The sequence below is a fragment of the Vigna unguiculata genome, chromosome 8 (genome assembly GCF_004118075.2).
Source record: "Vigna unguiculata cultivar IT97K-499-35 chromosome 8, ASM411807v1, whole genome shotgun sequence".
Taxonomy (NCBI): domain Eukaryota; kingdom Viridiplantae; phylum Streptophyta; class Magnoliopsida; order Fabales; family Fabaceae; genus Vigna; species Vigna unguiculata.
This window is the reverse complement of record NC_040286.1, coordinates 22,574,753-22,599,130: the sequence shown is the minus strand read 5'-3', so window position 1 is coordinate 22,599,130 and position 24,378 is coordinate 22,574,753. Positions and strand designations below refer to the sequence as shown.

Here is a 24,378-nt window from a genome sequence, read left to right as displayed (position 1 = left end):
TTATTAATGATCACTCATAATCAACATGTTATAAAACCACTTCATCAACTTTTTCCCATCATCCAATTTGCACAATACTCACATTTGGTTAGATCAAAATGTCTCTCAAAGGTTGTAATGAGGCTTAATTAGAAGAAATATTATTTTTCAGGAATTCAAAAACACCAATAAGCCAAAAAGAACAACTAAATGTAAATAATTCATGGTATTAGGGTATTTTCTACAAAATTTTCCCTAAAATATTCATAAACTTCTAATAACACAACCCTTTTTTATCACATGGAATTTGTGTCCTTTCTCTTCTTTCTCTTTTCTATTTCCTAGGGTAAGGATTTTACAAAAGCCTACCCCAAACTTATTCAATCTTATACCATAGTAGGGTGTTTATGTAACATCCCTAGAGAATATTACTTAAAAAATAAATATTAAAATAAATAATTGCATTAAATAGCTATCTCGATAAAAATCCCGACGCGGGAAAATTTCAATTATTTAAGATAGCGCGCCAAAACTCATAACTAAATTCATAACTGATTACAAGTTACCAAAATTTGTATTTAAACATAAATTACAATTTATCAAAGCCCTAGCACTACTCCCATGCTAGCCCTTACTCCGCCAACTGAGCATCCTCAGCACCACCTGTATCAACATCTGCTCCCGTGTAACGAATTACACGATCATCGCCACACACAAACAGAAAGGGTGAGCTGAGAAAATAAAATAACAAGAATGTAAACACAAGATAGATCATTTACCCATCTTATACATTATCTATAAATCTTGGCCAAGACCCTAACCCCAAGACTTAACAGTCTTCAAGTCACACAATTGGTTAGCCTTGGACTCGGGAATCTGATGCTCACACGAACCTGTCCGCTCGTGGTCCTGCCTCTACGAACCTCCCCGCTCGTAGTCCTGCTCTACGGACCTACCCGCCCGTAGTCCAACACATGTGATCCACCAGCCCCCGTACCTCCCCGCACGTGGCATCTCTCACGTGAGCACGGAACATACGAACCTCCCCGCTCGTATCCCCACGTGAGAGTAACTTGATATGAACCTCCCCGCTCATATCATCACATGTCACACCATCCATGAACCTACCCGCTCATGGCACAGCATCTCCCGATCCAAGCAAAGCATCATCGTCAGTCAAAACAACACACCCGGAATCAAAGAACAACAGCGTCTCCGCCTGGCTCGGCCCACTCGCCGCCAGGCGAAACTGTTCCAGACCACCTGGCGGTATTCACCTCCCGCTAGGCACCAGCGTTCTCCCAGACCCCACTGTTTTCTCGTCACCGCCTGGCGGAGCACACCGTGCCGCCAGGCGCCAAGCGACACAGGGACCCCTGACGTTAGTATCATCGCCTGGCGCACGTACCCGTGCCGCCAGGCGCCGTATCAGTAGCAGGACCCCTCTGGTTTTTCTACTATGGTTAGTCTCACAACTATCAGAAGTATCAAGCACCTAATCTTTACCATGGCCAAACCAACAATTCAAGTTTTCACATTAACTGAACGTTAACCTATTAAAGCAACTCCTTTCATATCTACGAACACAGTCCAAAGTTCAACACCTTCTTTCTCGCTACCATGTACCCTACCCTGTAATAGCCAAAGCTTTACTCTCAGCATCATTATAATACTTCCCCCATAATTCCTCATGCATAATTATTCTCCATCACATTTTTCTCTAGTGCCTATAACTCTAATCGTAAGAGATTTATAACCTGACCAATGGTCATCCCCTAGTACATGTATCCTCAATTGTTACCTAAACTTCAGTAAGTCATATTCAGTACCTATCCGATTACACGTAAACGAATACTATGCCTCTAAGCAGAATCTCTTAACTAAATTTTTCCCTTCTCCTTTTCTTCCTTAGATAATCCATCCAACATCATAAGCTACCATTCTCCCGGTTATTCAATATAGTATTTCGTCCCTTTCTACATTACCAAATTGTCGTAAAACCTCACACACTCCCCATTCCCTTCACTTTCTATTTCCAAAATCCCACAAAACAGCCCCCTGACCGCGCTATCGCCTGGCGGCGCCTTGCTTGCCGCCAGGCGGAGCATCAGTACCTGCGTAAACCAGGTTTATTCGTACCTATGACAGAGTCCATCCTCTTTCCAGTACTCATCCCCATTACTTACATTATCCAAGCTATAACAATACATATATAATCGACTAATTTCCTGCCCCTAAATCAATCCATATAGACCACTCGATCTTTACCCTCGAGAATAACCTGACTCAATTCATGCCCGAGTATACCTAGGACTCCACCACCCCCCCCAAATTTCCACTGATTTCAGATCAACAAGGTATCCAATGAAAGCTATATGAATCAATTTCAGAACCCATAAGGGTTCTCATACATACAGTATCACAAATCACAAAGATAGAACGCGAACAGAGTCGCGCCGCCTGGCAGAAATTCATCGCCGCCAGGCGGATCATGCCAAAACAAGAACAACACAACAAACCCGATGAGCCGCCTGGCGGTACGGGATGAACCGCCAGGCGGTTTCTGGAAAAAATCCAGAAACCTCAATGCAACAGTGCAGAAATGACGCAGTGATCATACAATGAGCAAAGGCATCGCGCAGTTATTCAATTACAATTAAAAAGACACGAAAAACAACTCCCCTAACCTGGAATTCGCGCTCCAAATTGAGATTCCCACTCTCCTTGCACACCTTTTCCCCTTTGCTAAAAGAACCACTCTGATTCTTCTCTCGCGACCTTCCTTCACGCACCAGAATTGTTCTTTCTCACTCTCAGAGTTATTTGCACCTCTCACAGACTGATTTTCTCCTCTCCTTCTCTCTTCTCTCTCACTCTTAATGTACCCTAATTATTCTCTATTTTACTAAAACGAAATTTATTAAAAGAAATATGGTTAAAGCCATTCAATGGCTATCACCCATAAATTTTCAGCTTCCCCCCCACATTACCTCTCTAGTATCTGCTAGGTTTTCCAATCCTTTCATATTCATGCTCAAAGGAAATTTAGCAAAAAGAAAACTATTTAGTTCTCAACAAGGTTTGAACCCACACTCATGCATACACCAAACCAAGGCCAAACCACTCAACCAACACATGTTTCATGCTAAATCCTACAATTTTAAGAGTTTATCATCATCCATACGAGTTCAATATATAAGCACACAAAAACACATAATTTAAATAACATCCAAGTGGCACACATAGGACTCGAACCCAAGTCCTCACACACAATAAAGTACTCTCAACCACTTGAGCTAGTACTTTTCCATGTCATAGCTCCTCGCATTTATTGCTTTAAATGTTCTCGCTACCCGTCCTAATTAAATAATTAATTAAATAACTATTTAATTTTCCTGGGTCTTACAGTTTATACCCTACCCCAAATTGATCTGATCACATACCTTTATTTTATTCAACATGTACATGTTCTCTTTGACTAAGGTGTTGGACAAGATATATTTTCTTTAAAGGCTAAGGGTAAAAGAATGAAATAATTAGGCTCAAAAAGGGTAACAATAGACAATTAACATATATCAGGGTTGACTATTTGGCTAAATGGCTTAAACATCTCAAACAAATGTCTTTAGCTAAGCATGCATCAAGACTTTCCTTAAGAACAAAAATAATGGGGGCCAAATCTCTTGCGTATGCCATTAGTGTGATTTGTAATCACTTATTTTATTTTGCATGTATGCATGGTTGTGTGGTGTGATTTATGTGTATGAAATGTCATGAAACATATGATGGCTTGATGGTTATGTATATGCTTGGTAACTGTGTGGTTGAGGGTTCAAACCTTGGCTAGTGCTAAATAGTTCCTTTTTATGTTTGAATTATTTTTGCTACGTGGTAGAGGATCCAAAAAACCTATACGTCTTTAGAGAAGCTAGAGAAGTAGAGGTTATGGCCATTATTAAGCAGAAACCTCCAAGTAATGCCATAGGATGGCATTGATATTTTTTAATTTTTAATTTTTTTATTATTTGTTTTTTAGGGGTGAAAAGTGAAGTGGGAGTGTGGAATTAGTAAAGAAAAAGAGAGTATACTTGTGTAGTAGTTGAGAGAGACTTATGAGAGCACTAAAGTTGGACCTAAGAGAGATTAAGAGGCTAGGAAGATTTCTACTGTTATTAGAGGCCAAGCTTAGATCAAATTTTATGCAAGAAGGACCTCTAGGTTGCATTGGAGCGGGAATTTTAGTTAAGGAGAGTTATCCTTACATGTTAATCGATGAATTGTATGTTTTTTTGTATGTGCATGAGCTTGGGATGCCTTGGTCAATTCGAATTTTGGGTGGAATTCATGTTTTTGGGTTTTTGCCCAGAAACCGCCCAATGATGTTCATAGGCCGCCAGGCATTCCATTGCAAAAATGCATGTTTCTTAATTTTTTTCCAGAAATCGCTTAGTGATGTTCGTGGGCTGTCAGGCGATGTGCGAGACGCTTGCTGGTTTTCTGCGTTTTGTGGGTTTTGTTGCATTTGTGGATTATTTTGAATTTCTTGTACTCTCGATGGATGTTTATATATATAGTTTGGAATGCCACTGTGGTGATTATAATTGAGTGAATTGTTACATGAATTACTATAAGGGTTATTGTGGGATTTGGGGAAAATATTGGGAACTTGATAATTGATGTCCAAACTTGGAATTGTGGTAATGCTATGTTGTATGAACAATGGAAGCATAATGGTACAATTTTCTGTGAAGATGGATGAATGAATCGTGCAATGGGAATTTTTGGGTTCTCGTAGCGGGAAGAAATTTGGGTTATGCACTTGAAATTTGGTGTACTGCTAGGCGGCAGCTAAGCACCGCTAGGTGGCACCCAGTGTGCAGCAAAATGGGGGGTTTTTGGATGCATGATGGTGTGGGTTGGGTTGTTGGGTTAATGCTAGACTAGCATGTGCTTTTGAGGTAGAATGGTGGAATTGTTGTTGTCTTATGGAGTTAGTGTATGTATAAGTGTATCATATGCATGAAAGTGGATTTTCAGAGTGGGAAGGGAGAAGAACTTGTATGTTTGGGGTGGGGTTATGTTGTAAATGATGAGTATGTGTTGTGGTTAGTTGTTTTGAAGTTTTCTCTTGAACATGAGTGCTTTGTGTTAAAATTCATGTTTTAAAATGAGTCAAGGGTTGAGTGCATGTATATATATATATATATATGATTGTTACATATGTTGTGCGGTGGTTCTTGTTGAGTCATGTTGATTATATAAACATGTATCATGTATGCTGGGATGTGTGCCTAGATGATTTAGGGTTCTCGAAACTGTGTTGTGGTGCAAAACCAGTAGCTTCACGCTACTAGTATAGCCCTTGGCGGCACGGGGGAAACTTCCAGATGATAGGAAGAAACCCGGGACGCCTTGGGAGGGTGGTGCCCGACGACATTATTGAACCACCAAGTGGTCTGTAGCGCGACATCGCCTAGCGGTGCTTAGATTGTGCCAAGCGATGCTCCAAGGGCAAGTTACAAGATTCGAATATTTTGCATGCGTAGCTATGATGGCCTTGGGTTTGGGATATGCTTCAATTGTATTACGAGCGAGGAGATTCGTAATAGAGTTTTAACGTTTACATCTGACACGCTATAGTCAAACGTAAATTTACATCTGACTGGGACAAAGAAGGCATAAATTTACGTTTGATGGGACAAATTAGACGTAAATTTACATGTGGCTAGGATAAATAAAACGTAAATTTGTGTCCGATGGGACAGATTAGACGTAAGTTTACATCTAACTATAGCATGTCAAACGTAACTTTACGTTTGACTACGTGCGCCACGTGCAATCAGACGTAAAAAATGACATTTCTTTTGACCGTAGGGTGCCAGACGTAAGCAATTGATAACTTATTTATAAGTTTGCCGCTAGTCATTATTTATGTTTGATTCTAGTAGTTTAGACGTAAAATGGTAGACATAAAATGTCTATTTTGTGTTAATGCCGGTATAAAAAGTATCACTTTCTATATCGGTTATGGAACCAGTAAAGAAAGTAAAGTTTTCAATTTCTAAACTATTTGTATCTATACCAGTTTTGGAACCTCTGTAGAAAGCCTTTTTTAACCAGTATAAAAAGGCATCTCTGCACTAGTGTTGGTTTTAGTGTAATAGGCAACATAGTGTTTATAAGTTTGCCTCACATAAAGACATACATGAGTTTACTTATGACAAAGATAGAAGTCTTCATATAAAGTTAATCCTAAGTCACCCATGTTTTGATTATAAGCAACAGAACAATTTTGATACCTCTGAGATAAGATACCCAAGTGTTAAATAAGGATTAGATGAAAGCTGCAAACATAATTTCAATTGTAAAAACTAGACACTTCTCTAAGATGATGAACACGTCAATACACAATGCAAAAATTCATAGAAAAATACAAAGAAATCAAGTCTAGTTTTAGGTGTTCTTTAGTAGGTATGTGAAAACATTTGTAATCCTTTTACATACTAAAGCTTTCTTGGTGAGCTTGTCTTGATCTCTCTTTAAGAGTTTGTTCTTCTCTTTTGTGAGGTCTTACTCTTAGAAGACAGTAAAATCAGATATGATTTTTGTACGCATTAGAACTAGAAGTGATTTATCTACTCGAATAACCTTGAATGATTTTTGTACTCTTACAAAGTCGAGTGTATATCTTACAAAGACTCTAAAAGAACTCCAAACGCTTCAAGTCTTTAACTTCAAAGGGTGATCATCCTCCTAGAATGTACTCGTCGTCTCTAGTCCTAGTAGGTGTTGTGCCTAAAAGTACACTCTAAAGCTCAAGTTAGCCAGTGCGTCAGATAGTAGTAAAGGCTATATAATGAACGTAACCAAATTACCTTATGTATTGTGCTATAAATACCATATTTTATGGGCCTTTGTTACCTGGATGGGCCTAGTCCAAAAGGATAATTACTTTGCTTAGACTTTAATTAATAAACTATGTTAATGATTCTTTAATGATAATGCTACTTTAATCAACGTAGTCAACATTTGTTATGAACTTAACTTTGGCCATTCAGTAGTCAACCAACTAATGAAGGTATGTTCTTATGTTGTTGGTGTCCAGTATTACTAGGTAGCGGTGGCTAAGAGGTGCTTGGTAAGGAGGTAGTTATGCTAAGATTTTCCTATTAAGCACGGAACCATTTTTATGAGTTGGCAACAATCCAAGTGAGAAGGCAACCATTCCGGTGAGTAGACGGTCATCCTGGTGAGTAGGCGGTCATTCTGATGAATAAGAAGCCATCTTGGTGAGTACGCGATCATCTTGCTTAGTAGGTGGTCATCCTAGTAAGTAGGCAACCATTCTGGTAAGTATTCATGCTATGGGTCGAGTACATCTAAGTCAAGGTGGCTAAGATGTACTTGGACACATAGGTTACACTCGACTTTGTAAGAACATTGGTATCCACCATGGGCCCAAAATATAATATGTGAAGAAAAAGCTATATGGTGGCCTGATACATCTCAACCTATGGTGGCCTAGTACATTTCAACCTACAGTAGTCTGGTACATCTCAACCTATGGTGGCTTGATATATCTCAACCTATGGTCGCCTAGTAAATCTTAGCCTATAGTGGCTTGGTATATATTAGTCTATGTTGGCTTACATCTCAACCTATAATGGTTTAGTACATCTTAGCCTATGGTGGCTTGATATATCTCAACCTAAAGTGGCCTAATGCATCTTAACCCATGTTGGCCTAATACATCTCAACCTATGGTGGCCTAATACATCTCAGCTTATGATGGCTTGATACATCTAAAGCCTATAGTTGCCTAGTACATCTCAACCTATGGTGGCCTAGTACATTTGAGCCTATGATGGCCTGATACATCTAAAGCTACGGTGGCTTGGTACATCTCATCCAATGTTAGCTTGGTAAATCTCAACTCATGGTGGTTAGATACATCTCACCCTATCGTGGTTTGATACATCTCAACCTATAATGGCTTGATACATCTGATCCTATGATGGCCTCGTACATCTCAACCTATGGTGGCTTAGTACATCTTAGCCTATGGTGGCTTGGTACATCTTAGCCTATGTTGGCCTAGTTCGTCCCAACCCATGTTGGTCTAATACATCTCAACCTATGTTGCCCTAATACATCTTAGTTTATGGTGTAACATCCCGTTAAGATATTACGGATTGATAAATAAATAAAAGCAATAATTTAAAATACACACCATTTAATAATACCTCATTTTCCCAAAATGCGGGAAAATTTAAAATTTATTAAATAACCAACAAATGTTCAAGTCCATAATCACTAAACAAATGATTATAAAAATTCCCGTAAGGGTTTACATCTTATTTCAAAAGCCAAAGGAAATAAACAATAGTTTTCCCCCAATCTATCCCCTCTCCGCAGCTAAGCTTCACCCGAGCCACCTGCATCAACAACATATGCTCCCGTGTACCGCATACACGATCATCGCCAATCACAAGCAGATAGGGTGAGCTTAACAAATATAACATATAAAAACAACACATCATATATAATACATATATATTTATTCATGCCGAAACATCATTGGAATACCATGTATCATACCCACAACATAACTTTCGTGTTCTACCTCTCCTAGTGATTACTTCAAGATGACTTGCTGCCATACCTATCGGCCACAACCGATAGAGCACGTGCGGGAAACCATGTTACGGATCATACACCATAACGCTAGGTGGAGTTCCCAAATACGAACATAGTTTGCATCATCCCAAGACTACCAAACTCGTCAGTCAACTACTGAGGAGGGCAATCTATCTGGGCCTATCCATACTTACCACAACCAGCACACTCACATCGGCAACACTCGCCAACCCGAGCCACAACTCAAGGGTTCCTCGTGTTCAGGCGCCAAATTTGATAGAGGTCGTACCCCACCAAATTTAAAACATATTAAATATAGTATATGAAAGTGAACCAAGTCGTCTCCCAACGACCAATATTTTCATTCAAAGCGAAATTTCCAGATGAACACAACAATAACACAGAGGGGGGGTTTGGCAGACAGATTCAGAACGCTAATCAACAGTTTAAATTAAATGCTACAGTGATTAAAACCGTATTGACATCCTTGATTCAAACGCAAATTCACTTATCATAGGCCACCAAATTAACACCAACTATGAAATCTGAAACAGAATCGGGAGCCCTAACTTATGAAATCTGAAAACGCAATTTAAGAGCAAAAATAGAGATTTCAAAGCTTAAATGGAATGCAAAACGGTGCTATCATATATAAATGCGAAAACCCCATGAATGGGTATTGTTCCAACTCAATGAAATCACAAAACGAGCTGCCCAATGTAGAAAACGAAATCAAAACGCAAAACCCTCAATGGGTGCTGTCAAATGTGCATAAAAACGGTAAAAATGACCCAAAAATGTGAAAAACCGCAAGGGGAGACATCCATGGAAGCTTGGAGCACGAAAAAAATGGAGATGGAGAGAATGAAGAAGATGAAGTAGCGGCTCTCTCTTTTTCATGCAGACCTAATTTCGTGGTCAAATCACCCTTGCCACTCATATTTACAAAACTGCCACTCTGCCACTCAGATTTACAAAAATGACACTCTAGGCCTCAAATGTTGACCCATTGACTTTGCTGACGTGGAAATGACATGGAAATGATGTGGCAATGATGTGGAAAGTCTCTTCAACTAAATATTAATGTCCAAGCTCCAAAATTGCTTCACCCAAATACCTAAAAAATAATTAAAAACAAAAATTAGGCTAAATAATGTGAAATTAGTCCAAATTTGGAATAGTGGCCCAATAAAGCCCAACAGATGAAAAACAATCTAATGATGAACAATTAAGCACTAATCAACTGTCTAATGGGTACATAAAGGCTAGTGGAATGGAAGAAAATAATGACTCATCAGCCATTTCGAGCCACAACTCAAGAGATGTTATTCTGAGCCACAACTCAAGGAATACCACGTGCTTAACCCCTATCCCGAGCCACAACTCAAGGAATACCACGTGCTTAACCCCTATCCCGAGCCACAACTCAAGGGATACATTCCGAGCCACAACTCAAGGAACACCAGTAATCCCACCTTTAAAGCATCACTAGAAACCTTGTAGATCACACATATGAAATCAACAATTCCAAGCTGCAACAGTACAAATCATCTGGCGGGGGGCACGTGCTGCCAAGCGCTGCCAGCTTCCAGACCGCCTGGCGGGTGTGACGTACCGCCAGGCGCTAAGCGCCTCAAAGCACTCTCTGCATCCAGATACCGCTTGGCGGTAACCTTTGGTCCGTAAGGCGCCACGCGTTAAGCTCCTCTCTGGAATGGTCAATCCCGCCTGGCGGTTCACTTTATCGAATGCAATCTTCCATCTACTCCTGGCACACTTCCAGAAATCATTTCCCTTAATATTTGTATGATTGCTACCCTCTAATTTCTATATCTTCTCATTTTCATTGTGTCCCCGAGACAACTTTTTCCAAGTCAATTGAATCACAAACTTAACCCTAGTTTGAGTTTTTCTCCCAAGTATGTCACTCCTACCTTCAGATTTAACACTTTTCACTGTGCAGTTTTATCCCTCCCCACTCTTAACAAAATTGAGCTTACCATCATTCAATTATCTTTCTTAACTCATTATTCCAACTCATATAAATAGTAATTACGTTCTGGATTAGTTTGACACCTAATAGTACCCCCAAATCCTCAACCCCCTTCTCTTTGGTTTTTCCATCCAACTCACTTATTGATACCAGTGAACCAGACCTCTATAATGTGCTAAAGTTCCCACTGCCTCCTATGTCAACTCAACTCTCTACTTAACACATTTCTAATTCACAAATCTGCATTCCTCGACTCTATTATTTCCCTTCCTAGGTCATTGAATTTCCAAAACCAGCCTCGTCTGTTACAGCAACACAGAATTAATGCCCCTGAGATGGCGCCTGGCGGCAGATCGCGTGCTGCCAGGCGGTGCATAAGTTCCTAGGCAATTTCCCAGATTTTCTGCACATGAGATACATCTCTCACATTACATGTATCCTCTCTTATTACCATCTTGATCGCTTTCCCTCCAATATAATGATTCTAGTGATACCTAGTGTCACCTAGATTAATTTCAACATAATTTAGTTTTAGAAAATTAACAGTACAATTAAATTCCAAAATTTCTGGGTATAATCATAGCCCGCATTTATTAATTAATTAATTATTTAATTAATTAAATTCTATGGGTCTTACATATGGTGGCCTGGTACATTTTGACCCTATGTTGGCATGATACACCTCATCCTATGTTGTGCTGATACATCTCAACTTGTTTTGGTTAGCATATCTCAACTTATGTTAGCCTGATACATCTCAACCTATGTTGGCTTAGTACATCTCAATCTATAATGGCCTCAAAAATCATGGCTTAAGATAACTTTTAACATCTGAGTTATGATTCAACTCTTTTAATGAGGCAAATGATCGATGAAATGAGGGATTTCTCCTATATGTATAAGCTTTTTTATGTTGTCTTAACTTGGAAAATTCTACAGCAACTTAATAAGTTCCTTGTCGCGTACCTAGGTGGTTCTAGTTAAACCTATCAAGTATTTCATTGTCGCCTACCTAGGTGGTCCTTATCGTACCAAACAAGTAGTTACCTGTCACCTACCTAAGCAATCTTAGTGGAACCTCTAAAGCAGTTCCCTGCCACCTATCTAGGTGATCCTAGTTGTACTTGCCAAGCAGTTCCCTACCGCCTACCTGGGTAGTCCTAGTTGAACCTATCTAGCAATTATCAACCACTTAACTAGGCGGTCCTGATTGAACCTATCAAGTAGTTCCCTGCCGCCTACTTATGTGGTCCTAGTTCAACCTCTCAAGTAGTTCCCTACCACTTACTAGGAGGTCCTGGTTCAACCTTTTAAACTTCCCAGTTGTGAGACCCACTAAATTTAAATAATTAAATAAATAATTATCTAATAAATGCGGGTAAGAGAAGCCTTTATGGCATTAAATACTAACCTTCATGACGTGGAAAAGTACTAGCTCAAATGGTTGAGAGTACTTAGTTGTGTGATAGGACTTGGGTTTGAGTCCTATGTATGTCATTTGTGTGTTGATTATCCAGAATTGACTATAATGAGAATGTTGTACCAACCCTGTATGGTGTGTGCATATAGAAACGCGTTGGGATGAAGGTGGGTACTGTAATTGGAAAATTGGGGTGCAGTTCGGTGCTGGAAAATATGGGCAAAACCCAAATGTGTATGCACCGCCTGGCAGCGCATGAACTGCCGCCAGGCGGCCTGTTAGTGTAGTGAATTTTCGGGCAGTCTTGTGTGGGTTCGTGTCTTTGGGTATTTAATTGGCAAACTATATTTGTATGATATAGAAATTTAACAGGTAGGAAGAATTTGACTTAAACGAGACTATGGGAGATTAAAATAAGTGAAAGTGTGAAGTGTGATGTAGATAGTGGTGATATTTGAACATCGGGGTGCATATGGTAAGTTAAATTCAGAATATATGTTAATTGGGTAGGAGTGAGATTATTATGTGAGATATGGTATGGATGGTGCAACTTTACCCTAGTCATGGTTTTGTGCTTGTGAAATTGTATTGAGGTACATATGCAATATTGACCAAAGTGTGGTGTCATGAATTTATAAAAATATCACACTGTATGATCCTAAGACTAGGTGTATGTGGAATGTATGTGGCATGGGTAAAGGGGTAAGTGAAGGAGAGTATGGGTGCATGACAATACTTGATTTGATGGCATGTTTGAATGGGTGTGATGTAATCTTATTATAGTTGTATGCCTGGAAAATCAGGCTGTGTTGTAAATTGTTGTGTTGTATGATTGGGATCCCTTGGGGATTTGTTTAAGTACCAAGAAACCAGTAACTGAGCGCTACTGGTATGGCGCCTGGTGGCGTGAGCGAGCCGCCAGGCAGACGGAATGCAAATCAGTGATAGTGGTCACAACGCGAGCGGGGTGCCTGGTGGTAGGGAGGGTTCCGCCAAGCGGAATGGTGCAGCAGAGACCCTGACGATGCGGTGGTGCCTGGCGGCGCGGGAAAGGTGCACCAGGCGGTGGTGACGAGTGGCGTCTGGCGGCATGGTGAAGTCCGCCCGGCGGTGACAGTGCAGTGATGATGCTGCAGGTGCGTGGCGCCTGGCGGTGTGTGATGCCCGCCAGGCGGTTTGGACCCAGTGTCCGCCTAGCGACGTAGGATGCGCGTTAGGCGGTTTTGGTTCAGTGATGGTGCGCAAGGAAAGGTTTCTACATAACTTTAGGGAATGTTCATGATGCGATGCTTTGGCTGGGGGCCCAGTTACGAGTGCATCTTGTATTGGGTAACACGTGACCACTCTAGGTTGTAGCCTGGTGGTTTAGGAAGTCCAGTGGAGTGTGCGGGTTGTGGCTCGTACAGCGAGGTTTCGGATGATTGCCCTCTTCAGTGGATTCTGATAGAGATTTGGTAGTCTGGAAACAACTACAAACTTAGGTTTGTTTTAGGGAACTCCACTTGGTGTCACGGTGAGATGTTGTGGCAAAGTTATTCCCACGTGTGGACTATCAGGTGGTGGCCTATAGTTGGAGGGGCAAGTAGACACTCGTACAGCAAAGATTGATCATTGATTTCACCTAAAGGGTATAGAGATGATAGACGTCTAAAGGCGATTGTTGGGAGTGAAGGAGTAAAAGAAAAGGGGAAAGTGTACTAACCTGGGTTTAAATTTGTTGATGTTATATTTAAGATTATATTGTTTGGTTTTATTTAAATGAGCTCAGCCTATTTGTGTGTGTGTGTGACGATGATCATGTAACTTGTTACATGGGAGCAGATGTTGATACAGGTGAGCAGACAGATGCATAGAGACGGAGTAGGGATATCTCAGGGATTTTATCACTAGTTATTATGTTGAACTATGGTTTTATTTGTAATAATTTTATAGACAATTTTAATTGTAATATGTAATGATGCGATTTATTTTATCTGTAATGGCGCGTTGGACTTTAAGATTTAAATTTTCTCGCAATTTTTGGGAAATTGATGATTCATAAATGAGGTTGTTATTTTATTTACTTTCTTATTTATTTTTGTAAGTAATTTCTGGCTAGGACGTTACACCGGTCGCCTACCTATGCAATCCTAGTTGAACACTTCGTGGTTTCTTATCGCCTACCTAGGCATTCCTAGTTGAACAATATTCTGCCCTTTATCTATCTTACTACCTTTCAAAGAATTGAAGAATTCAAGTCATATGTCACTTATCTAGTCGACCTCAATTAAACAATTAAACAATTATATAGATGACCCAACGACTTCAAAATGACAAGTTACTCATGATTAAGATCACAAAAAACAAAAAAGCAGAGCAATACTTGATCCCATATATGTCGGCCTCGACATACATAATTTACAAAAAAAAATACAAGTTATAAAAGGCATGAGAAAGAGATAAGTACTAAACGAAGGCAACTTTCTATCTCCTTGCTTCGCTTCTTGTGCAACCTAACAACTATTTACCACTCACATCTAGTCAGACTTGACATCCCATCATTCAAACCTCTTCGTCACTATGCTCCTCGAGGTTAGGGGCTACTACACCTATACAATGAGACCAAAGCCTGAAACTGAAGAAATAAAAAAATTTCTTTGTATAAGTTAGCAATATCAAGACTCAATTACATGCATATCGAGCCTTTGGGGCTAGTGTAAAACATGTATCCAAGTATATCTCAACCACTTTGGCTTAGATGTACTCGGCCTGAATACTTACCAGGATGGTGGCCTATTCACCAGGATGGCCACCTACTCACCAGGATGGTTGCCTACTCACTAAGATGGCTGCCTACTCACCAGGATGGCTACCTACTCATGAGCATGGTTGCCTACTCACCAAGATGGCTGCCTACACACTAGGATGGTCGCCTACTCACTAGGATGGCCGCCTACTCACCAAAATTCCAACTCAATAGGATGGTTGCCTACTCACTAGGATAATCTTAGCATGATCGCCTACTTACCAAGCTCCTCTTAGCCATTTCTACCTGGTAATACTCAATTCCAACAACATAACGATTCATGACTTGGTCAACTACTCAATGGGCAAAGTCTAGTTCATAACAAACGTTAACTACATTGACTGAATTTTCAATATGATTAAAGAATCATTAAAAGAATTTATTAATTAAAGACTAAGCAAAGTAATTATCCAAGTGGATAATGCCTATCTGGGTAACGAAGGCCCATAAAATATGGTATTTATGACATAATACATAAGGTAATTGGGTTACATTCATTATCACAACATTTATTGTTATTTGACATACTTGACTAACTTGAGTAATTGAGTGTCTTTTGCATGTACAATCCCTTATTGGAACTAGAGAGGACGAGTACCCTCAAAGAGGACAAGTACCCATTGAAGTTGAAGACTTAGAGCATTTGAAGTTCTTTTGAAATCTTTGCATGATATACAGTCGAATCTTTGAAAACATTATCAAATTTTTTGTATTAATAAAACTTCTTAAATTTTATCATAAGACTTACGAAACGTGATAGTGTGGATGAATCAATGTAAACCAGTTATCGTGATTTGTTTTGATTACCTCTAATTGAAATGATTTTAGGTTATTCTCTACAATAAGGATTTATGGACACCCGTCCCTTCTAAATTTAGTTGTACCAATAATTGAAGTACTTTTGTTATATTAATTATGACTTGAGAAGGGATGCTTCAACCAAGCCAAGTACTTCATATTCTGACAGACATTAATTACTCTAACATTCAATATCAATAGAGAAGATTTGAAATCTAAATTGTTTACCTGATTCAATATTAAACGTCAGTTACAAACCCATGTTAAATACTTCCAAAAATGTAATGATATAGCAATAATTCAGTAGTAATGAAGAATGTTATATAATAAAAATGCTTTGTGCAATATTTAAATATATATATATATATATATATATATATATATATATATATATATTATCATAAAATATCAAAATTTTATACAGTTATATTTTATTTCAGAGTATATTTTTATATCATTAGATAAAACATCGATAGTATATAGCGATAAATATTAGACAGATCTTATGGGGAATTAATGTATCCAATATTGCTGAGACATTTTTAAGAGAATGGCTTTTAAAATTAGGTATTTCACATGCTCATTCAAAAAATAAAAAAAGTTTGCTATAGGTAATGTTCATGAAGAGACTTGATAACAAAAAGTAGGTGAACGTCACAATGAAGAGATGGACAGTTGGGAACATTATTATCGATGGACTGATGTAGATACTTTACTGTTATTTTATTTCTAATTTTTTATAATAATTTGCGTATGCTACTCAAAATTCCATTCGATATGGGACTCGATCCCAATTCTGCCAAATTCCCCGACACAAAAACAAAAATGGAAACTGCCACACCTCTCATTGACCTCTCCTCCTTATATTCAGTATTTGTCATACTAGTTTTAGTTTTCATATTTGAATTTGTTGTTTATTTATTTATTCATATTTTTATTATTTACATTAAATTTCTTAAATTACTATTCAATTAGTGTGAGTTATTGTTGCTTAACGGAGGATGGTACTTTGAAGCTGTATTAAATATTTAAAAAAGCAAAGTATTTACTCTTAGTAATTATAATTTAAAGTCATTTGATCACGATATGATGGTGTAAAAGATTACGATTCAATATCAGCAACAATAAAATTTTGATGACAAAAAAGGACTAGAAACAATATTGTAATTATGATAATTTGGAAATAAGATGGAGAATAAAATAAGGATAATTTATCATTATTATTGATTCTTAGTGAAAATATTTAGGCACATCAATAATAGTAGTTATATGTTATTTCAAAAACATGAACGAAAAATTATATTATAAATATTTCTGATGTGTGATAAAAAAAAATAGGTAAGGAAATTCACATATTTGATGGGGTATCATTTAGAAAAAAATCAATATTAAATTTAATAGAAAAATTTGAGGTTGGATTTTTATATTTTGTGTTAGACCGAACTCAACTCAACCCACCCTTGAGAAAATTAATTTGGGTTTAATCAATCGAGTTAATATTTTGAAAAAGATATTTTTTATTAAAATTTAAAAATTTGAAACAATTAAGGTTAATTCATAACACATTTAATCAAAGTAATTCAGGAAAAGAAACATGATACAATTTTTAAAAATTAACAATTTTATATCACAAAATTAGTATATCAATATTGTAGTAAATATAACCTAAAGTGTAAATTAATGAAAGTCACAACATATTTGATGCATGAATATCACTACAAGAAAATTTCTAAATAATACCAATAATTATTAGTAACCAATTTAGATACAAATTTACAAAATTAAAAATTATTGGTTACTAAAAGAGTCACTATTATGAATAAAAAATTATAATTAGTTACTAAATTGGTCTATAAAATTAGCTCCTATGATTTTGGCTACTAAAAAAAATTGATTACTAAAAATTAGCTATTTAGATTTTGACATTGGAGTTTTTGAAGAAGAACATGGTAGCTAGGGGAGTGGGGGAGATTAAGGATTATTACATTAAAGGATGTGTTGTTGTGGGAACCGGTCTCGACAACATAGAGCTCGAGAAGGATGGCTTTGAAGCCAACAAGGGAAAGGGCGGATGCGGGAGAAGTAGAGACCGGTGAGGAGAGAACAACAATGAGGAGGTGGGAGTTAATAGAGAGGAAGGTGTCCTATAGCCAGTGATAGAGAAGGTTGGAGTGAGAGTGGAAAAGGGAGGTTGGGATGGTAGTAGAGGAGTAGAGAAGGGAGAGGGTGAGCATAGTGACGGATCTTGATAAAAGAAATTTGTAAGAATCAAAATAATATACTCAAAATTTATATAGTTAATCATTGTCACTAATATAACAAGAGTATATATAATTTATTATTAAAATATCTTTGTATGTTTCTCTTTAAAATAATTATAGCTTTAAAGTTGTATTTGATATAAAACTCATCTTAAAAGTTTCTCTATAATTTCATCTCTTCCCTCATGGGATATTCCCATATTTGAGAACATATTTTTTAAATAAGTTTCAAAGAATTAATATGAAACTTTTATCTATTTCAACAATTGGATTATTATTATTAGGCATTAAAAGAAATGAATGTATTATTTTATTCTTCACTAATATATTAAAAAAATTTAGACTAAAAACTAATTTATCAAAATCTAATCGAGAATCGAAAGAGTAATTACTAAAAGAAAAATATATGCTAAAAGGTGGTTATGAACAAACATATAGTACATAACTTTTCCTTCTATATTCATACAAAAATAAATCTACAAAAAACTCATGAGATGCAAAAAGTACTAAATATCAAACTATTTTACTACTAATAGACAGCAAAAAATTACCTTTTTTTTATATTCAAAAATGGGAGAGAACCGAAATGAAAGCACAGAGAATGAATTTGTATGTAGCTTTCTTTCTTTTTTCTCAAATTTAAAAGATATACTAGAAGATGAATACTGAAAAACTTAGAAGATAATGAAGAAGAAAAAGAAAAATATCTCAATACAAATTATTAATCTTATTAAACTTAATTTTATATTTTATAATAGATTAAAATTGAATATTATATTTTATAAAAGAAATAAAATTCTATATAAAAAATTTAAAAATTTATTTTAAAAAAATTAACATATACTCTTAAAAGCTCTCCCATCCTTCTAAGGTCCACCCCTGGGTGAGTAGTTGGAAGCAGTGAGAGAGAAGAAGATATCGTGGGAGTAGGAGGGAAAGATGGCAAAGAGGATGTTGATGTGGGAACAAGTCTTAGACACCAACTCCCACCAAAAATTAGCTCATAGTCATCTTCCAAACAAAATGGGTGAAATAAAATTATTTTAAATAAAATAAAGACCGAATCAAAAACAAAGATAAAAGTTAAGGAATCACGTTAAATAAACTCACAAATATTGAGAACAATATACCAATTAAACTAAATCTAACCTAATATATTAAAATTGGATTAGGTCAAGTTAAATCATCATACTAGATCGTCTAGTCACTTAACCTAACAAACATTCGTAAAAATAAAAACAGAGAAAATAAGTATACGTAGCTTGTAGTTTCTTTAATAAGATTAAAATGTTCATCCATAATATAAAATAATATATAAGTAGTTATAATATTATATAATTTTTTTATATACAATTTAAGTAATTCTTGCATGTCTAGTACTTAGCCAATGTATTAAATACTGATTTAATATGATAACTACTTTTGAAAATGATTTCAAAATATTATACCAACTAATTTATATTTTTAAGAAAAATAATTAATTTAATTGATGATATAAATTTTTCAATAATTTCTATTATTGCTTTAAAATTCTCGTTAATTTTGAATTCATCTTTTTTATTCAAAGTTAATTATCCTTCTCTTTATATTTAAGATATCAAAATAGACGAGTGTGACTCTTTTCCATAGAAATATAATAAAAAAATATGTCATTCTTCAATTCTTGTCTATATATTGTTGTGCCACTTCGGAGATTTTCCTTCCTATGTCGCACAATGAACCCCAACTGCAGCAAAATGAGAACCAGTTCTTTCGTCCAGAAGAAAGAAAAACTGGGAAATAATGAAACACTAGTTTTTGATTTTGAGGGCACTCTGTTACGACCAAATTCCTTATTCCCTTACTTCATGTTAGTTGCTTTTGAAGCTGGTGGGATACTAAGATCTGTTATCCTTTTTCTTTCATACCCTTTGGTCTGGCTGGTGGGTGAAGACCAACTTGGCTTAAACATCATGGTTTTCTTGTGCTTTTTTGGCATCAGAAAGGACACGTTCAGAGCAGGATCAGCTGTTCTGCCAAAGTTCTTCTTAGAAGACATAAGAGGTGAAGGAATTGAAGCTCTGATGTGTTATGAGAGAAAAGTGGCAACTACTCAGTTTCCTAGGATCATGGTCGAAAATTTCCTGAAAGACTATTTAGGTGTTGAGGCAGTCATGGCAAAAGAGTTGAAGTGTTTCAGTGGTTTCTTTATGGGAGTGTATGAGAACAAAAATCAAAATAAAGTCCCCTCATGTGAAGTTAATGGAGGCACCACAGGGAAAAACATCAACAACAGTGTTGATACGGTAGATAGAAACCATGTTGAGTTTATTGACCAACGACAACTTCACCAAGAATCCAAGGTTTGGTACTTTTTAAATATATAAAGCAGTCAAATCATTCATCTTATGTGTCTTTTGTGCTAAATAAAATTTTTTGAGGCAAAGAAAGACATGTGGAGTTTTGTTTAATCTAATGGATTACTTTTAACTATTTTTTTTATAATATAATGATCGATATATTTTTTTTTAATTTTAAGTGAAAATTAAAATTAATTTATTTTTAAAATTTTGATTTAATTTAGTTTTTTAATTTTAGAAACACTTGAATTTAATTTTTTAATTGAATGTTTTTAAATTTATTTTACATTTCAAACACATTTTTAATTAATATTAAAATAAAAATATTTCAAATGGTATAGTAAAAATATATTTAACCACATAATATATTTACAATGAGTATAAGCTAATTATTGTTTATTATCAAAAAGTGTTGTGAATGGATTATAGGAAAAAGAGTTGTAAAAGTATCTTTTCTGATTTCTTCTTCAGGAGGTTTGCATAACTGATGAGAAGAGAAATTGTGACATTCTTTCGAGAGAGAAGTATCCAAAGCCATTGATCTTCCATGACGGAAGATTGGCTTTCAGGCCAACACTTGCATCTTCTCTAGTGTTGTTCATTTGGTTACCCTTTGGACTATTTCTTTGCCTACTCAGATTTACAATAGGCATAACATTGCCCCTAAATGTGTCGGCTCCAATATTGGCCTTCACAGGAACAAGAACCACGTTTTCAAGACCCCAAAACACAAAGTCTTTAATCCAGAATGAAGAAAAGGAAAAGGGTATGCTCTATGTGTGCAATCACAAAACCCTGCTTGACCCACTTTACGTTTCAATTGTTCTAGGGAAACCTCTCTCTACAGTCACATACAGCCTAAGTAGATTAAGTGAAACAGTGTCCCCTATCAAAACTATAAGGCTAACACGGGACAGAGAGAAAGACAGAGAAAAAATGGACAAATTGCTTAGCCTAGGAAACCTTGTGGTGTGTCCTGAGGGAACAACTTGCAGGGAACCTTATCTGTTAAGGTTTAGTCCTTTGTTTGCTGAGATTACAGCGAACATTATTCCTGTGGCTATTGATGTTAAGGTTAGCATGTTTTATGGAACAACAGCAAGCGGGTATAAATGTTTAGACCCATTTTTCCACTTCTTGAATCCAAATCCTACATATACCATAAAATTTCTGGGGATGTTACCACAATCAGAAACGTGTCAAGGTGGTGGAAAATCAAAGATTGAAGTGGCCAATTTTGTGCAGAAGGAGATATGCAAATCTTTAGGGTTTGCATGCACCAACTTGACCAGGAAAGACAAGTATTTGGTCTTGGCAGGTAATGAAGGCATTAGTCCACGCAATAATTGCCACCACTAGCAAGATTCTATACTTGAATTTTTTATTGAGTTTTGTGTGCTATTTATTTGCTTTATCTTTCAATTATATGGATTTTTTATATTAAAAAAAATTAATATGTTTTAAAATATTAAAATCGGTACATTTTAAAGTTAAGTTAGAGAGACGACAGAAAAAATTGAACAGAGAATTCCAATTCAAGATTATATCGTCTAAGAATAAAGATTCTCGTTCTCTTCGGGAAGTCGCACGGTGAGGAGTTTTGCATTATAAATTTTTGTCTTTAAAGCGCAATTTGTAACATTATGCTATGTAGCTTACAGTTGTACAATACTTTCGTTCAACTAATGAATAAACAATTTGTGTACAACAATAATATAACTCATTATGTTATTGTTGATTGAAAATTTTACGATTAGTTTGAAAGTGTATTACGTGGAGTTATTGTTTAGTTTGGGTTTGCTTTCATTTTTTTTCGTTAAAGCTAAACTATAATCATCACTAATTCTATATAAAAGAATAATTTAGAAAATATAAAAGAGAAAAGATTTAAAAATACAGGATAAATAATTAATTTAGTATAATAAGTATTGATATATTTTTTTATGTAAACACATGTCACGTATTACTATGAATCATTTCAATTAAGTTCACACTCCAAAAGCAAATGAATCATCACATGAAAAATATCATTAAAAAAACAGAATACAAAAAAGATGAAGAGGCCAAACCAAACTATCATGTTTGTAAAAAGAAATGAAAAATTCCTATCAAAGAACTAAAGAACTCTAAAGATAGAAAATTGAAACTTGTTATGGAAGAAATCAAGAGCTATCGTAGAATGCCCGGTATTATACCACTTACCTTCTTTTGAAAATATTACTTAAACTCAATTCGTTCACAATCCATACACTTTCTCCATTTCTTCTAAGTTACCAAGGAACAATTTGTATAGAAGAAAAAGCTTTACATAAAAATATAAAATTACTTTCCAACCAAACACACCTATATCCAGCCAGTTGAGAATGTTCAATAGCTGGAACAACCCCTATGGTTTCTACATAGAACAGATTTTGCACCCCAAATAAGTAGGTAACCTCTTTATATTCACCATTTATAGCCCTGAACAAACCAACACATTACCAAGCTACGACTGCCACAAGTATAACCATATAGTGTTCATCTTAACCACCGGTAAGTTCTCTTTTTCGAGAACGAAAAATTTTAAGGTGGGAGAATGTAAGACCCGTGGAATTTAATTAATTAATTAATTAATTAATAAATGTGGGTAGTGGAAGCCTTTATGACATTAAATTATGATTAGTATGACGTGGAAAAGTACTAGCTCAAATGGTTGAGAGGTATGTCATTTATGTGTTATTTAATTATTATTGTTTTAATAGTATGATTGATCATGTTTATTATGAGATAGTGCTTGAATTGTATTAGTAAAAAACATGAATTAGCATGATGGTTTGGCATTTTCTTGGTATTGGCATGGTTATGAGTTCAAGCCTTGGAGAACCCAAATTAAACTTTATTTTTGCTAAATGGAGTTTTGACTTGAATTTGAAGGGTTAAGGGAAACCCTAGCTGGAGTAGCAACCAAGAAGGGCTAGAAAATGGACCATAATTAACCATTGAATGTAAATTATCCCATGCATTAAGCCATTTTTCGCTTTGGAACCATTAACTCAAAATTAAGAGCAATTAAAGAGAGAATAAGGGAGAGAGAGAAGGGTTTTTGAGCCTGCAATTGTTCTGTAACGATTGTGAGAGAATTCAGACTAGGAGTGGTGTGGAAGATTGACGTAGAGCAGCTGAATTTGGAGAGAAAGTCAAGGGAGACCATTGGTGGTTGAAAGGAACTCTCAAGTGTCAAAGTTTTAGGCAAAAGGATCCAGGTTAGGGGAGCTAGACTCCGTTGTTTTATTTGTATTGTTAATAATATGTGATGTATGGTAAATTGGATGCTTGTACACTGTTTAATTTCTTGAAATTCTGCGTTTCTAGAATTTTTTCAGAAACCGCTTGGCGGGTGATTAATCACCGCCAGGCAACACATCTGTTTTGGTTGGTTTTGGGTTCTTGGAGAAGGAACCGCCTGGTGGCACATTCCCGACCGCCAAGCGACACATAGAAAATCACCCAGTTTTCTCGGTTTGGATGAAGCGCCTGGCGGTGGCGAGTGACCTGCCAGGCGACGCGAGCCAAATTTGCTCCTTTTTTGTGTTTCGGGGTTCTAGGCTGAGTTTGATTGGTGGAAAAGCTGACTGTAGTTGTTAGTGAATGATTTTGATGTCAAATGTTTAACAATTCTAAGTGTTAGAAGGCACGATTGAATGGAACAGTGAAAATGTGATGTTAGGGTTTAACAATTGGGGTTTTGTTGTCCTAAGGAAAACTTGGTAGTTTAGTTGTTTCATAAAGAATGAATAAATGTGTTGAAATGGGTTTCGCAGGGCATGGAGAAATTTGGTGGTTCATGGAAATTGCAGGAACCGCCTAGCGGCACTATGATTACCGCCAGGCGCAGTATCAACATGCAGATTGGTGGGTTTGGGTGCTGAGCGTGGGCGAGAAACCAAATTGGGACGTGAGTGAGGATAATTGGGGACTTGAAAATGTAGATAGATGGGGCTTAACTGGAAACTGGTAGTATAAAAGAGGGGATTCGAACTTGTGAGGTTAAGGGAGAGAAAATATTGAAGATGGCTAAGTATTAAAGTGAAATGGAAAGTTTAAGGCAGAGACCTTCTTGGTACTTGATCTTATAGTATGAGTGGTGGTGCCCTTATGTTTTACTGAACGGCTAACACTAAATTAAG

The 24,378-nt window shown here is 36.5% G+C and overlaps 1 protein-coding gene across 1 annotated transcript; it reads left to right on the top strand.

Annotated features, from left to right (window-relative positions):
• The first annotated feature begins 19,553 nt into the window (after window positions 1–19,553).
• On the top strand, window positions 19,554–21,968 carry LOC114193982 (probable glycerol-3-phosphate acyltransferase 3). Its single transcript, XM_028083997.1, has 2 exons — window positions 19,554–20,215; window positions 20,684–21,968. The coding sequence occupies exons 1-2, from the start codon at window positions 19,589–19,591 to the stop codon at window positions 21,569–21,571; spliced, it is 1,515 nt and encodes a 504-aa protein (XP_027939798.1). The 5' UTR covers window positions 19,554–19,588; the 3' UTR covers window positions 21,572–21,968.
• The last annotated feature ends 2,410 nt before the right edge of the window (window positions 21,969–24,378 follow it).

What these genes read in the sequence shown, in the direction of transcription:
- LOC114193982 (XM_028083997.1), top strand. Translation starts at nt 19,589, where the DNA reads ATGAACCCCAACTGCAGCAAAATGAGAACCAGTTCTTTCGTCCAGAAG. An exon ending in AACTTCACCAAGAATCCAAG is followed by an intron (nt 20,216 to 20,683) that starts GTTTGGTACTTT and finishes TTTCTTCTTCAG; the next exon opens with GAGGTTTGCATAACTGATGA.